Source organism: Panthera pardus, unplaced genomic scaffold, assembly GCF_024362965.1.
Source record: "Panthera pardus isolate Hobbes unplaced genomic scaffold, ASM2436296v1 HiC_scaffold_27, whole genome shotgun sequence".
Classification (NCBI taxonomy): Eukaryota; Metazoa; Chordata; class Mammalia; order Carnivora; family Felidae; genus Panthera; species Panthera pardus.
In genome coordinates this window covers 98,165,966-98,181,553 of record NW_026526843.1, presented here as the reverse complement: position 1 = coordinate 98,181,553, position 15,588 = coordinate 98,165,966, and the positions used below count along the sequence as shown (strand labels likewise).

At 42.7% G+C, this 15,588-nt stretch overlaps 1 protein-coding gene across 20 annotated transcripts in view; it reads right to left on the bottom strand.

The window, feature by feature from the left end:
- Positions 1-15,588, bottom strand: part of DMD (dystrophin) — a 2,111,713-nt gene that overhangs the window by 352,975 nt on the left and 1,743,150 nt on the right. For 18 of the 20 annotated variants that reach the window (XM_053892047.1, XM_053892050.1, XM_053892044.1 and 15 more), the window contains 2 exons: positions 11,725-11,897; positions 558-714 (listed from right to left, as the gene is read on the bottom strand). In XM_053892047.1, the coding sequence (XP_053748022.1) occupies positions 558-714; positions 11,725-11,897 (330 nt within the window). Of the gene's footprint in view, positions 1-557; positions 715-11,724; positions 11,898-12,646; positions 12,747-15,588 lie in introns of those variants that run through there. The other 2 variants (XM_019419711.2, XM_019419710.2) reach the window with 1 other exon arrangement.

The following is a 15,588-nucleotide window of genomic DNA, read 5'->3' as shown; positions in this document are numbered from 1 at the left end:
AAACATGTTAAAACATTTGAGACACATATATGTTAAGAGTGGAAATTTGAATAAAGCCCGAGAGTCATTAGAATAAAATTTAAAACGCATTATAGTAGCAATGTGGTCACATTTAAAGAGTGGAAACTTATCTTCGGAGATACTTTCTCAGTTGTTTATGAGTTAAACGATCCATGCTTGATATTTATCTCAAAATAATAGAGAACCGGTAGAGGTCTAGAAGAAGTAAGATCGGGTATGAGCTGATAACTATTTGAAGTCTTGATGGATTCGTGGCTGTTTACTAGAGGATTCTGCCTCCTTTGTATATGTTTAATATTTTCCCTAACACAATGTTTTTAAACATCGCTAACAGAGATGGGCAATTTCTTAAAGGATATCGTTGATGTGGGCGCTTTTGACATTTAAAATAATAATGGCTTGGATTATTTATAATTGACTCCTGGATCGGCAGAGTGAAAACAATTTCTGGTCAGCTCGGTTTCAACCCAAACTCATTTTAAGAGAGTCCCCGAATGCTCACTATGTGCAAGGCACTAGTCTTAAAAATGTCCTACCCTGTGTACATCGTTCTGCTTCTGAACTGCTGGAAAATCGCCTCCCATCGGTGCCTGCCGGCTTAACTCGTCATCTTTCAGCTGTAGCCACACCAGAAGCTCCTGAAGAGAGAGGTGCAGACGCTTCCACTGGTCAGAACTGGCTTCCAAATGAGACCTGAAGAACAGCAGGAACAAAGTAGGTCAAAATATCTAGAATGGTAACGAACGATTTCAATAATCCCATTAAAGGCACAGTGGTTTGGTGAGTTCCGTAGTACATAAACCCACTGTGAACCATACAGCAGTCCTCAATAAAAATCTAGCTCTGTGCTCTTGCGAGCCATAATGGGGGCATTTTGAGGGCAATTTTGAGGGAAGGCAGTGTTTAGCTGTACATTTATTGCCACATGCAGAATGCTGAGACTTTCGGCATGAAATATACACCGGAATGGATTGCTTTTCCACAGCGTTGCAGTCAATGATTCTTAATGTTTCTGGTAGAAAAAATTTTGCTCCCAGTGACTAATATAAACCACTCGGTTTTCAAGTGACTCATGCTAGTACTGGAATTCTTTCGGCTTTGAGAAATGGAAAGGTCTCTCCCCACATTTTGACTTTTCCATTTCTACACCCTAGGCAGCCTCTTCCATTGACTCCTTCCATCTGGCATCTGTTCCTTTCTGCTCCTCTTCCCATATGCTTCTCCTTTTCCTCCACCCTTCTTTATTCGCGTGCACCTGGGATTTGTTTTCACCAAGTTTCAACATTTTCCGCTTTGTTTCCTTTGTGTAAAATGTACCGAGACAACAACTCACGTGGAAAAGTAAAATCAGACATTTGCCTGAAAGCCTGCCCTGAACATGAATAATTTAGGCAGGAGAATGAGTGCTTTACCATCAACTGTATTTAGAACATGTTAATCCATAGAAGCCATTTAAGAATATACAAATGAATGATCTGTGCTATAAAACCCACATTTCACTTGAGGATGAGAAGCTAAATTAACCAAATAAATCATCATCCAGAAAACAAAGAAGAAGCGAGGAATGTTAACAAAGCTCTATCCTCAGGTAAATCAAGAATTAGGCTGCATTACTCACCTATTATCAGCAATTACTAATTAATTCATAAAAATTAATGCTGTCTATAACACAAGCATAATATAGTCTCCAATGCTGCAAAGATTGAACTGTAAAGCAGCCAGGTAGAAAAACATTTCCCTTTGCTGTTTGATAACTTAGCCTGACATTTCAAATACAATTCTCCTGCTGGTCTTAGTCAAACAGAATCACCAAGTAGTGGCTATGTACTGAAATTAAATTGTTCCAAACTTGCCGAGGGATCATTTTCTTTAGGAAGGACGATACTTAACACGTCTTTAAAATGTGCAGATACAATGACCCACAAGCTTAAATGCAAAAATCGCGTACTAGGGAAGTAACTGGAAAATCATGCAAAGATATAGGTAGAAAAGTGTTATTTTCAGCATCACTTATGATTGACACAAGGTAGGAACAACTTAAATATCCCATACCAGGGAAGAGATTACATATATAACGGTTAAGTCTTACAATGCAATGTCCACAGCCTATGCATCCTATGCATTGTCCAATGCGATGACATCAGCATATATTAAGGGATACGGAAAAGATCACCCCGTCAGTTGCTGAGGGAGAAAGTAGGTTACAAAAATGTCTACAACCGATTTTTCTAAAACGTTCGTGTATGTTTATCTATTTTTGTACACACACTGGACTCCGGCATGAAAAAATTCTGGAATGCCAACCCGTGTATCTCCCAGAGGTAGATTTAGAGGTGGTTTATTCCCTCAGCTTTCTACTTCTCCAAATGGTCAGAACCGTCTTTCTATTATGAGCGAAGTAAACACTGTGTCTGGAAAAACAGGAAGGCCTTTCCATCAGAGAAATTAAGTGGTTCAAGATTCTAAGGGCATTATTATCTAATAAACAAATCACGAAATACCATAAATGCCATGAATTAAATATAATAGTGCAGACTGCATATAGGGGTAGAGGTAAGTCCTTTTCCGTTTCTCTTCCCTTTCTCTTTCAATGATTGCTTTTCCATGAGAAGCCCAAGCGAGAATTCCCTATGCAAGATTTTCGCTGTTTAATGGCACGCGATGACCACTGCTTACAGGGATGCCCTGGGGTGTCTGTAATTTGCAGCCTGGTCCCCTTGAAGGGGGAGCGAGGCGGTCAAGCAGGACGTGTGGGGAGGTAGGTGGAGGGAGGGTACAGTCCAGACGTGGAAGCGCGGCATGGAAAAGAAGAGGCTCTGATTAAATAAAGCAGTACTGAGTGTCGCTAGGTCCCAATAAGGCCTTGGGAGTAGGAAGAGGGGAAGGTGAGGAAGAATGTAGGAGGCCTAATGCCTGCTCCCTCTGTCTGGTAGAGGAAATAAAATATCCCCCTGGTGGAGAGGTCTGGAGGAGGATAAAGTCGCTGAAGAGCCGAGCCACGGCCACCAGGGGCTGCTTCATTTACATAAGGCGGGGCGACAACCAGGGTCTAGGTTCAATGGTGCTGACTAATCATTAACAGGTCAATGAAACCCTTTGTGTCCCCAGGGGAAAATATAGCTCTGGGACCCAGGGAATTTACTTCTAAAGGATCTAAGAGGAGCTTCAGGGCAGGAGATAGGGAGATGGTTAAGAGCCAGGATGGGGGACAGTCAAGGGAGTTAATGGAGGAGGGGAAAAAGGACCTGCGATGGGGGAGAAAAGGCTGCCGTGTATCTAGAGTGTGGAGTTAGGTCTAACATTTGGGAACGTCTGATCACCTTCACTCCGTATCAAATGACTGTTTCTTTCCCTTGCTGGGGCTTGAGAGCGGTGACACAAATGTAACCAAAAGTTTCATAAAGGACAAGGGATGCTGGGTAAAGGAGGGAGAGGAGAAAAGCAGTCAGATTATGGCTCCTGAATGAAAACCACGCTTACGAAGGTATCCAATTAAAGCCATGGTTCTCAAACTTCAGGGTACATAAAACCCACGTGAGTAGCTTGTTTCAGGTATAGACTCCCAGGTTCCACCTCCAGACTTTCTGGACTTTTAACGAGAACCTTCACAACTCAGCAGGTGAACTCCAGGGCCATTCTTTAAGAAAGAACCTTTTTTTTTTAAAATGTTTTATTTATTTTTAAGACAGAGAGACAGAGCATGAGCGGGGGAGGGGCAGAGAGAGAGGGAGACACAGAATCCGAAGCAGGCTCCAGGCTCTGAGCTGTCAGCACAGAGCCCCACGTGGGGCTCGAACTCACGGAGTGTGAGATCGTGACCTGAACCGAAGTCGGACGCTCAACCGACTGAGCCACCGGGCACCCCATTTTAGAAAGAGTTTCTTAAAGTAGTTCCTGCATGTCCTAAACGTTACTTCTTGGTCTCCACGGGACAAAGGTGGCATTTGTCAGTGACATGATTTTGAAGGCGATCTAAATGCAATGACACACCAAGAGCTCACAAAACATTTTCTGTGGCTATGCTAAGCTTGTGAAGGGTTTTCGAGACACATTTCTAGCGCAATCTCTGAAAGCAGCTGCCCTATTTTGATTTTTGAGATTGCGTACCAAATAGTTCTAAATGATTAACCTACGTTTGTATTGGGAATGTCTCTTCGGAAACTGTTTCTTTCTATTTGTAATGACTCTTTCTTTTTCCCCCTTCCAGGTTTTATCCTAGGCTGTTAGGGCTGGAAGGAACCTGAGAAATTCTCGTCAAGCCTCTTGTTTTGCAAATGTGCAAACTGAGATGCAAAGGCTCAAAGACAGCAGCTGAAGCTTGTAGCTGGAGCTGTTGTGTTTAGACACGGGAAGTAGAAATTGCAAACTCTCCTAATGTGAAGAAATCTTTAACCTTACTGGTTTTCACCAAATGCTTGGATCCCCGAGCCAAAAGATATCCTGCCAATTAGCAAATATACTCTATTTACCTCTACCTACTCAACAGAAAATAAAAGTAGAGGTTTGAAGGGGCATGCTTAAGCTTCAACCATTTTCTATTAATCTTTATTAGTGAAGACAAGAGCTTAGGGGCTACTAGCTTTTAACAAGGCACATGTTGGTCTTTAATAAGCAGATAACTTCCACCATTTGGAAGGTTTGGGTAAAATGCAGAACCTTTAGGTGTGTTGGGATGTAATGCTCGTCTTTAAGGAAGTCTTCAGTATCAGCGTACTAAGAATTATAGGGGCTGCTCGAGTGATTGTGATTTCTCTAGACACAAATATTTCAAGTACGACTGCATTGATGCCTAGTTGGAAATTCTTAACAAAACTTTACTCTGAAAGGCATGGATCCTTTTTTTTTTTTTTAATTTTGTTTACATTTATTTACTTTTGAGACAGAGAGAGAGCATGAACGGGGGAGGGTCAGAGAGAGAGGGAGACACAGAATCTGAAACAGGCTCCAGGCTCTGAGCAGTCAGCACAGAGCCTGATGCGGGGCTCGAACTCACGGACCGCGAGATCATGACCTGAGCTGAAATGCAGATTCAGATGCTTAACTGACTGAGCCACCCGCGGGCTTTGACTTCCTTTATAAAACTAATGATGTACCCCTGTGTATCTTGGGTACCCTTGTGTAATCAGATAGCACTTAAGCATATAGAAAGAAAAGGTAAGAAGGCAGAAATAATAAGGAATCATAGACATAAAACGGGAGCTGTGGAACTTTAAATAAAGAGAGAGAATTATACTCAAAGAGAAGTAAACTTTCTTGTTTCTTTTTGGTCCGGCTTGGCCATGAACTCCAACTTTCACACATAATTAACATTTCAAGAGTAAGAGAAAGAAGGTCAGGAATAGTCAATGTCCAAGTTGCATTTTTTCTCAAAAGGAGAAAGACTATGCTACCTTTTGCTCTTTCTTTATTCTCCATTATAGAAAAACCTCTGAACTCTTCTAACTTTTAGTGCCGATGACTCTCTAAGAGCTTTATTGCTGCTGTGGCCTATATAATGTTGGTATTCTCGCCTTTCAAATTAGCGTTCAGAATTCCGTAAGAGTGAGTATTCGTATCTAACATTTACACGTTTTTCTCCCAAGTCAAAAAAACCTCGCAGAATGTAAATTTTGCTGAAATTACATTGATAACAGATGTGCTTCTCATAGTTGATAGTATATACAATAACCTTGACAATATAATCTGGTGACAGAATGAACTGAAATCTTCATATGTAGTTCTTAAGGAAAAAACAGTCACCTGACCACTTCCCAAATTATTAATATTTTCAAAATTAAAATGCAAGGTTGTGGATATAGAATATTTTAGAATGAGAAACACTTCTTTGACTAATCACAATTCAGATGTTGGATACTGTCATCAATAACTGTGTGTGTGTGTGTGTGTGTGTGTGTATGAGAGAGAGAGAGAGAGAGAGAGAGAGAGAGAGAGAGAGAGAGAGAGAGAAAACGTGCACATACATGTATGTATGCATGCAAGTAAAAATTTTTTATTTTATTTTTCTCCCACCTAAAACAGTTGGTGTTTTCTTTCGTTCCATGGCACTCAACTATCTCTGAGTGTTTACTTCTCTTCTTATACCTCTTGGATAAAATGCGACGTGATAATACATATGGAACAGATGGGATATACTTTCCTTGAACTAATTTATGAGATGGTATTATACAATTTCAATTAAAGTATTCATTTGTCTCCAAGACATCTTATTTGCTTTCTCTTACACCATATCTTCGAACTTAATCAGTTCTATTTAAAATATAAGAAAACCAGTGTAGAAAATGTCAATAATTTGCCTAGGTTCGTCAAAAGTAACTGCAGAAATAAAAATAATAGATTTGTAGAATTGCTAGGGAAATTGAAGAGACTATCCACGCCTCTGATCAAATTTTCTCTTTTCAGTGAGGCAGAATATTGAAGTCGGAAGCAGTTAAGTGACATGTTCGAGATTATATGCTAGGAAGTTAGTAACAGAGCTGGAAGAGAAAGTAGGTGGCCCAAATGCCGGTCCGGGACTCCTTTTACTCTACCTCATCAACTCATTTAGAGCTTGGATAGATTACCTAGACAGAAAGTCAATAAGGAAACAGTGGCTTTGAACGACACATTAGACCAGATGGATTTAACAGATACATAGAGACCATTCTACCCCCAAACAGCAGAATACACATTCTTTTTCAAGTGTACATGAAAAGTCTCCAGGATAGATCGCGTGATAACCCACAAAACAAGTTTCAATAAATTGTAGAAGACCAAAATCATATCAAACATCTTTTCTGACCACAACGGGATGAAACCAGACATCAGTCCCAAGGAAACAGTTGCAAGAAACACAAACACGTGGCGGCTACACAACATATTAAACAACCAATAGGTCAATGAAAAAATCACAGAGGAAGCCAAATGAAAATGAGGACAAGTGAAAATGAAAACACACTGGTTCAAAAGCTTTGGAACGCAGCAAAAGCGGTTCTAAGAGGGATGTTTATAGGGATCCAGGCCTACCTCAAGAAGCAAGAAGACTCTCAAATAAACAACTTGATCGGACACTGAAAGGAAGTAGTAAAAGAACAAAGGAAGCTCAAAGTTACTAGAAGGTAGGAAATACTAACGATCAGGGCAGGGGTGAATGAAATAGACACTTGAAAACAAGAGAAAATCCCCACGAGCCTAAGAGCTGCTTTTGTCAAAGGACAAACGAAATTGATCAACCTCTAGTCAGACTCCACACACAAAAAAGAAGGAGGACTCAATACTTACCTGGCAGGAGACTTACCACGATCACAAAAAAAAGGAGGACTCAGACAAAATCAGAAATGAAAGAGAAGTTGCAACGGACATCACAGAAATATAAAGGATTGATTACAAAAGATGACTACAGAAATTATATGCCAATGAACTGGACAATCGAGAAGAAATGGACAAAGTCCTAGAAGCCTACAATATTCCAAGACTGAATTGAGAAGAAATAGAAAATGTGAACAGACCAATTCCTAGTAATGAAGTGGAATCAGCAATCAAAAAACTCCCAACAACGTCCAGGACTAGATGAATTCTGGTCACAGGTGAATTCTACCAAATATGGAAAGGAGGGTTAATACCTATCCTTCTCAAAGTATCCCCCCTCCCACCCCCTGCCAAATAGTAGAGCTTGGAGTTTTCCTATTTATCTAATGTAGCTGGAAGCAGCAAGCAGAGCCCTATCAAACAACTCAAGAATACTTAAAGGAATGTGCCATTTAGCACAAAGGAGAACAGTGCAGGGACGACCCGGTCGTAAAGGAACGGTCAGAGAGGGAAATATTCATTATGAGGTCTGGATGAAAATGTGGAGGCTGAGAGGAGGGGTCTAAGTGTGAGGACCAGCAAATGTCCCTGGGCATATGAGCGAGGGAAAAAATTGGTGGAGAGCAGGAACGGGGTTAAACGGCAGAATCTTCTTGGCTGAGAGGAGCCATTCTCCACGCTGGGCAATAACTACATTGCTGCTTGGGGAGGAAGGAACTGGGAGGCAGGGGAAGAAGAGGAAAGGAAGGGACTGTCAGGGTCTTACTGGGCATCGTCGGTAGAGTGGAGGGTCTACCAGATTCTGGCGACGAGACATAAATGTCACGAGAGCAATGACTTTTCTCTGGCCTGTTTCGATCAGTCGTACCTTCAGTGCCTAGAAGAGTGCCAAGTACACGGAAAAGACTCGGGAAATATTTGTCGGATGAAAAAAAAAATGAATGAATGAGTAAAATATGGGCACCTGCAAGACTGAAGTTCTTGAGCACGGGAATAACGTGACAGAAATGTCCGAGGAAGAATATTTTTTTTTTTTTAATTTTTTTTTCAACGTTTTAAATTTATTTTTGGGACAGAGAGAGACAGAGCATGAACGGGGGAGGAGCAGAGAGAGAGGGAGACACAGAATCGGAAACAGGCTCCAGGCTCCGAGCCATCAGCCCAGAGCCCGTTGCGGGGCTCGAACTCACGGACCGCGAGATCGTGACCTGGCTGAAGTCGGACGCTTAACCGACTGCGCCACCCAGGCGCCCCACCGAGGAAGAATATTTTTGTCAATGTGTGACGGATGGTATCAGTGTGTAAAGGCACACAGACAAATCGATCAATAGAGTGTCATGATGGAGACTTACGTAAGAATCGTGATCACAGGAAGAGAAAAGACACAGGGCAGAAGGAAGCTACAGGGAGGGAAAGGGACATGATAAGGACTTGGATCTGGCAGCACAAGGGTACCTCTTATGAGCCAAGGGAATGCAAACGGACGCTGCAAACTCATTTGGATTCCAAACTGGTGATGGGGATTCGGGAACGCCCTTGTTGGGATGAGCGCCGGGTGATGCATGGAAATGTCCAGTCACTGTGGTGCACACCTGAAACTAACACCACCCGCTATGCCAACTGGAATTTAAATAAAAACCTAAAAAAATGCGCACCTGTGTAGTTAGATACTAACGTTTCTCTCTTCGGAAATGGAAAAATGGCTCTCAGAATCCCTCATAAAACAACGAACTAACTGTAATGCTTTTGGTAGGAGACTGTGTTACCGCTTGGGCAAATACAGGGGCTGTTTTTCCAGGGTATCTTTGGAACTATTTTTGAGTTGTGGCGACTTTTCACTCTAGAATAATGCTGATGGAGGAACTGACTAGATTCACAAAGCCGGCTTATAAGTGTCATGAATGGTTCTGTGTCTAACTCTTCTAGCATTCATCTATCCGATTTCATAACCATCCCAAATTACTGCCTCTGCTGGGTTGCTTTCACTGAACCCTGCCATTCAGGATGGACGGACTGATACCCTTATTTCAACCAAGGGTCAGGAAAGAGACCGAATCACTTTGACGTGATCAGTTGTTTCTTCGTTTTTTGTAAGTGAGCGTTCATAACACAGACTGTATTATTACAGAGGCCTAGTTAAAAGCCAAAACCATTGATGTGAATATGTAAATTCTAGAACTCGCAGCACCTTCGATAAGCCAAGGTAACTGTTTCCTCCTTGATTAATGACAGCAAGAATCGAACTGCAGTGCCTGGCATATGGGAAATTGCTGAGAATGAAGAGCCCATATTTTGGCCGACACGCTCTTCGCCGCTTTCGATTCTCCTTTTATTTCATCAAGTTCACACGAAGGAGAGAAAAGGCACTGAGTGATGTTCAGAACAATTAGAGCACCTTTCTCTTTCCTTCCTGTGAAAAAGATCAACTTTCTTTCCTTTTACTTTATCTACCAATATCTTCCCCATTTCACGTATTTCATTCCCTTTTAATGATAGATGTTATGAAAGTGGCCTTTGTCATTACACACACTGACCTCTCCTCGAGTCTAAGGGACAGACGGAGAATGGAGTCTCGCTGTCTTTGAAAATGCCACTGCCCACTGTTGTTCCCAACTCTGCCTCAATACATCGATACAAACTTCATGGACCGAAGCGGGAGATCAAAATGAGTGTCTTAGAGGCTGGGGCACAATCTTGGGGGGGAAACCTTATGGATACAAATAAATCCTGGGGCGCCTGGGTGGCTCAGGTTAAGCATCTGACTCGTGATTTCCGTTCAGGCCATGATCTCCATTTGTGAGTTTGAGCCCTGCATCGGGCTCTGCCCTGAAAGTACGGAGCCTGCTTGGGATTCTCTCTCTCTCCCTCTCTCTCTGCCCCACCCCATTCTCGCTTTCTCTCTCTCTCCCTCTGAACATAAATAAATAAACTTGAAAATAAATCCTTTCTCACTCATAGAAATATCTGTTGCCTTATTCCATCCTTTAATTTATTACGTATTTATGTGCAAAAGTTAGGTGAGGCTTACCTTTTCCTTTCTGCTTTATACCTCACAGTATTACTACACTGATGGTAAAAAGCTCAGACTCTGGAGCCGGATGCCCTGTCTTCGATCTTGGATCTGTCACTTACTAACTAAATGACCTTAGGAAAATGATTTAGCCCCTCTGGACCGACCGCACTTTCTTCAGATACAAAGACAGAATAATAACAAAGTCTATCACTTAGCGCTGCTGAGAGCATTCAACGGGTCAAGAAATATAAAGTGCCCAGGACACCGCGTGATATGTGACGCACTGGGGGTTGGCTGCTGTCATTAGTAGCGTTTCGCATTATAAGTACAGGATTTTACGAGCGTGCTTTTGAATTACTAAACTTCGGGGAAATTTCCCCTCATTAGAGAAGCAAATAGGCTGTATGTCCAAAGTTTGGCCGATTGAGAAGAACTATAAAGGAGAAAAAGAAACCTCCACTCTGTAATCTCACAACCTAGGGGTAGCACCTCCTGCCAGGGTTTAGCACATTCCCTTCCATCTACCGTCAAGTCCGTTCGTCTCCCTCTGCCACCCTCTGCTACCCCCCCTCTTCCAGACACAGAAGAAAGCACAAAATATTTGTACAAAGACATGTGAAATTGGGACACACGAGTGATCAGAAAGCAGGAAACCCGACTAGCGCTCCTTGCATTTCCCGTGTCACTTACGCGACACGGGGCGTCGCACTTAACTGTCCCCTCTTTTTGCGCTGCCACTGAACTGTCTCACAATGGGTGTAGCAAGAGCTCCCCTCTGTGCTCTTTACAACAACGCTGAGATGCCTCCACCAGCTTCTCAGGAGAATGGGCAACTGTGCAAAAGGGGAGAGTGCAGAACAAGTAAAGGCTTAGGCTACGGAGGATGTGGTGAGAAAATGTGAGAGGGAGCGGAAGACCAGAAGTGTCTACAATTCCTCCCTAGCGGCAGGAGCTACGGAGAGGTCTCCTCTAAAGTGTTAATTACAAGGCATTCTGGTATTTAAGGGACGTCCTCTGTTATGCATTTAGAGTAAAGCCCAAGAATTACACGATAAACACACGCTAATTTTCTCACTTTTTGTATAATCCTGTAGTAAGCCAAGAGAGAACTCTATCAAATTAGGATAGCTGTGTTCCTCATTTAAATTCACTCTAATGTCTTCATATGCATCTCTCCCATGGTTATAAAACCTCACCATTCTAATCTGATCTGAACCCTCAAGTATCAATCGGCTCCGTACCAAGCAAATGAATGATTCGTTTATTCAAAATAAAATGAATCATTCTGAAAATGGGTGATTTACATAAACATATATTAGCTACTCGAGTTAGGAAAATGAGGCCAGTCTCCCCATTTCAATTCATTTCTGGCTTTTTTTTTTTTTTCACCCCTGATGTGCTCCTACCTAATGTTGAGAGACTTCTTCCGAAGCTCACTCCACTTGAAGTTCATGGTATCCAAACGTCTTTGCAACAGGGCTGCGTCGTCAGAACCTTCCAGGGATCTCAGGACTTTTTGGCCATTTTCATCCAGGTTGTGATAGATATCTGTGTGAGCTTCGATTTCTCCTTGGAGGTCCTACGAGACGGCAGGAAGAAGAACATGCACAGAGTTACCAAGCGAAAGAGATCGGCTAAATGTGATTTGGGAGGAGTGTAAAAAATGATTCGTTCACAAGACCCTTGAACTGGGTCAACTAACAAGACGACGCACCCCCAACTTCCTCTTCTTGCTGTATTATCTCTTCGTGTTATTATGGAGATCGGAAGTGGGCATCTTATTAGGTATAATCAATTTATTCCTTGACATTATAAATGGGAACATTATGTATCTGCAACTTTACACGTTTCCTAAGTTACATCCACTAGTCCGCAGACAAAAGAGAGTGTTTTCTGGAAGTGATACGAAATAAGATTCCATGACAAAGTGCACCCCAGGGCCGATCATTTCACTACACTATGGGTTAAGTCATATTTTCCGTGCACATAAGTAATCTGTAGAGTTGATTCTGGCCATAAAAGCATGGAGAGACTAATAAACAAGGTTGTACTCGGTCCGCAGCACCAGCACGTTAATGGGATTCTATCATAGGAGAGCATCTTCTTGACAATGCACATTAAGTTCACCTTGGCATTACACCATCACACATTTATTATAGCGTCATACATTTATTAGTAAGATTTCCCATTTAAACTACCGTCGTATTTTTAGGCTTGACAGGTAGAAAGCCCACAGGACCTTGAGAAGCGTTATGATAAGACATGACACATTCAACCTCATTTGTATATACACAGATCAAGAAAATTATCATAGTAGAAGAATCTGACCTTTACATGGTATGTCTTCCTGTGTAACATTTTCAGCTTGAACCGGGGACTACAGCACTGATCGTGTTGCATAGCAATCCTGAGAAAACCCAGCGACTGAAAGAGCCCGGCTTTAAAATGCCAACTTTGCTTACATTCTGTTGACAGAATGAATTTCAGAGCACAGGCCTCACCAGTCAATAATAATAAACAGCCACTTTGTACTCCTCACTAAACGGTGGCCAGGCCTGTGGGTGTGGGAGGGACCTCAGAGAGGAGGCCTGGAATATGCAACTGACAGTTTATATGAAACAGCCAACTTTTCTTATCATTTTGCCATTATAAGCCAGAGACATTAGAAATTCATTTTCTATATGTGTTTCCCTCCTTGTTCCCAACAGAACGGTCAAAGCCAAAGGAACATTCCTTAGAGAGCTGCCGGGTACCAGCATTCCTTTCTGCCCACACAATGAATGGAGCCTTTGTCCATTATCTGACTTGCTTTGAGAGATTTGTATGCTTCTGTTCAACAAGTTTAAAAATTCATTCTGAAGCTCCGAACAATTGGATTGATCTGTGTAACTAGAAACTTTTTTTTTTTTTCTGCTCTCTCTTTCTAAAATGGAATGAAACGGCTCTTCTGAAGTGAGGGGGGATGTGAGAGCAAGTCACGGACTCTTAGATGCCGACTTCGGAATGTTGAGAAGGTAGATGGACAATGAATGTCCCTGTCACTATTTCTGGAAGTCACGAGGTGGCGGGGGGGGGGGGGCGGGTATGGATGGAAGCACATCCAAAGTTGAAAGAAGGGAAAGAGTCCAACAGATCGAGCAGCATCTATCTCTATCCCATCAAAGAACAGGCTTGTGCTGCAAGGAAATTGCCTGATTTCGAGACCAGCTTATGTGGTGGAAAACTGGTACCGGGCTTCCTGCAGGATGGGGTTTGATCAAACACGCATCTCTGTTCTTTGTTTAGGTCACAGAACGGGGCAGAACATGCCCCTGCTGAATTTGCCACTTCTTCAGGAAAAGAGAAAAGTGATGTTAATGTGTCTAAAGAAATCAGGGCTCAAAACCAAACAGACCCAAGTCATCCACATAATTCTCCCCGCTTCTCTCTTTTGCTTCACTTTTCCTCTTGTTGTATTTGATTTAGAACTTTGCCTCAGAGTACCCACCTAGGGGACGGACACCAAACCTTTAGTTGTTCAAGAAAATTAGGTCTGACTAATACAATCAGCTTTGTGCATCGACATGCATATAAATGATAGTTCATCTGAATTTTTAGATCCCGCGCTTAGAGCAGAGACCGAAGCTCAATCGATAGTTCCTTAAGATCATGTAGATCGTGAAGTCATCAACACCTTCTTGAATAAATGAGCGATCTTCCCAAGCATAAAGAGGAAGGTGATTCGTAAGTCTGCTAATTTTCATCTTTGCTATTTCCATTATGCCACCTATAAACATCTTTGTTGCATCATCAAAAAGATAAACACATGTAAAACCGATGCACCCGTATTTATCGAGGACTGGTTATTTGGCTAGTCTTAGCACGGTGGGAAAACAAGAGGAACGCAAGAGAGAGCTCTGCCTGTACGTCTCCGGAAATCTAGCGTGTGCTTTCGAATGAGCTCCTTCACATTACCAACTAAATATTGATGGGAATTTCCGGCCAAATCTCAGAGATGTTGGGATGAAAACTGCTCCCCTTGGAAGTTCGGAAGTGGCTGAAGTAAAAGTCTTGGCACGGGCACGAGGGAGCTCCTAGCTTGCACCTCTTCTCCGGGTCACCGTGCTGGTTGAGAGTGACAAATGACACAAGAACAGTAATGGGCTTTACGGTGTACAAAACACTTACGAAGGTACCGCTTTGTTCTTCCTCCTGGCCCTGTGGAGTATGTGTTTTCTCTGTTTTTCCTATGAGAGCACCGAGGCGGAGAGAAATGTAACTGACTTGCCTACAGTCATGTATCTTTTAAGTATTAGAATTAGAGTTCTTTCGACTCTGCAAGCTCTTGGGCTGCCCCTCCCCGCCCCATTTGCTACGAGCAGCGCTTGTAATAGACAGTAGTTATTGAAGCTGAACGAGGTGAACGAGGCTATTCCTAACAAGGTGGGAAAAGGCAACTGTTGAGGGAAAAGCACTTGGAAAGCGGACATTACTGACTTCGATCAGAAATGTACCCGCATGGATTGATTCGTTCCGAACGGAAGATGGAATCCTGACCACCGTTTTCACTTCTTATTTGGCAGCTGGGCATCTGGGACCCGCTGTGAGCAAAACCCGTTTGGGCCACAAAGGGCTCCTGCTGCAAACTCTCCTTGCCGCCGGAACAGAAATTTCGCCCTTCAGTAACATCACACTAAGCAATGACCTGACACGCCGGTATCGATGCAGCCGGTCCGTGTTCTCTTGGGACGGGAGGCTGGTAGGGAATTTGTCAAGCCACAGGACGCGGGTAGGCTGCTGGAAAACGGAGGTGAGCGTTGCTGAGGAACACAAGGCTTTTTTGAAAGGAGGTTGGCATGCTGTAATGGAGATTTTTTAATACGAGTGGGCAGCATGACTCCTAGGGGGGAGGAGACATTGACAGGACAGGTAGGAAGGAAGACACCCACACTTGCCTAAAACTCCCACAATGGCATTTATCTTAAGAGGGACCTTAGACTCGGGGGCCACAGAAAAGCAGGCGGCGGGCATAGAGAATCAAGTGGAGTTCTCAGCAGAGAGCCAATCTGGACAAAAAGGAATTGTCACAGGCATTCGTAAGTAGTTGTATTTCACTTCTGATGTAACTAAAAAAGAGCACTTAATGCCTTCCTCACTACATTCAACGAAGGCTCTCTTCTTTTTTTGATGGTATTCTTTAAAAAGCCCAATAACTAAAGAAGAGGGAAAAATGCCCAAGGTCACACAGCTGATCAACCACGGGGCCAGATTTCAAACCCAGGCTATTGGAC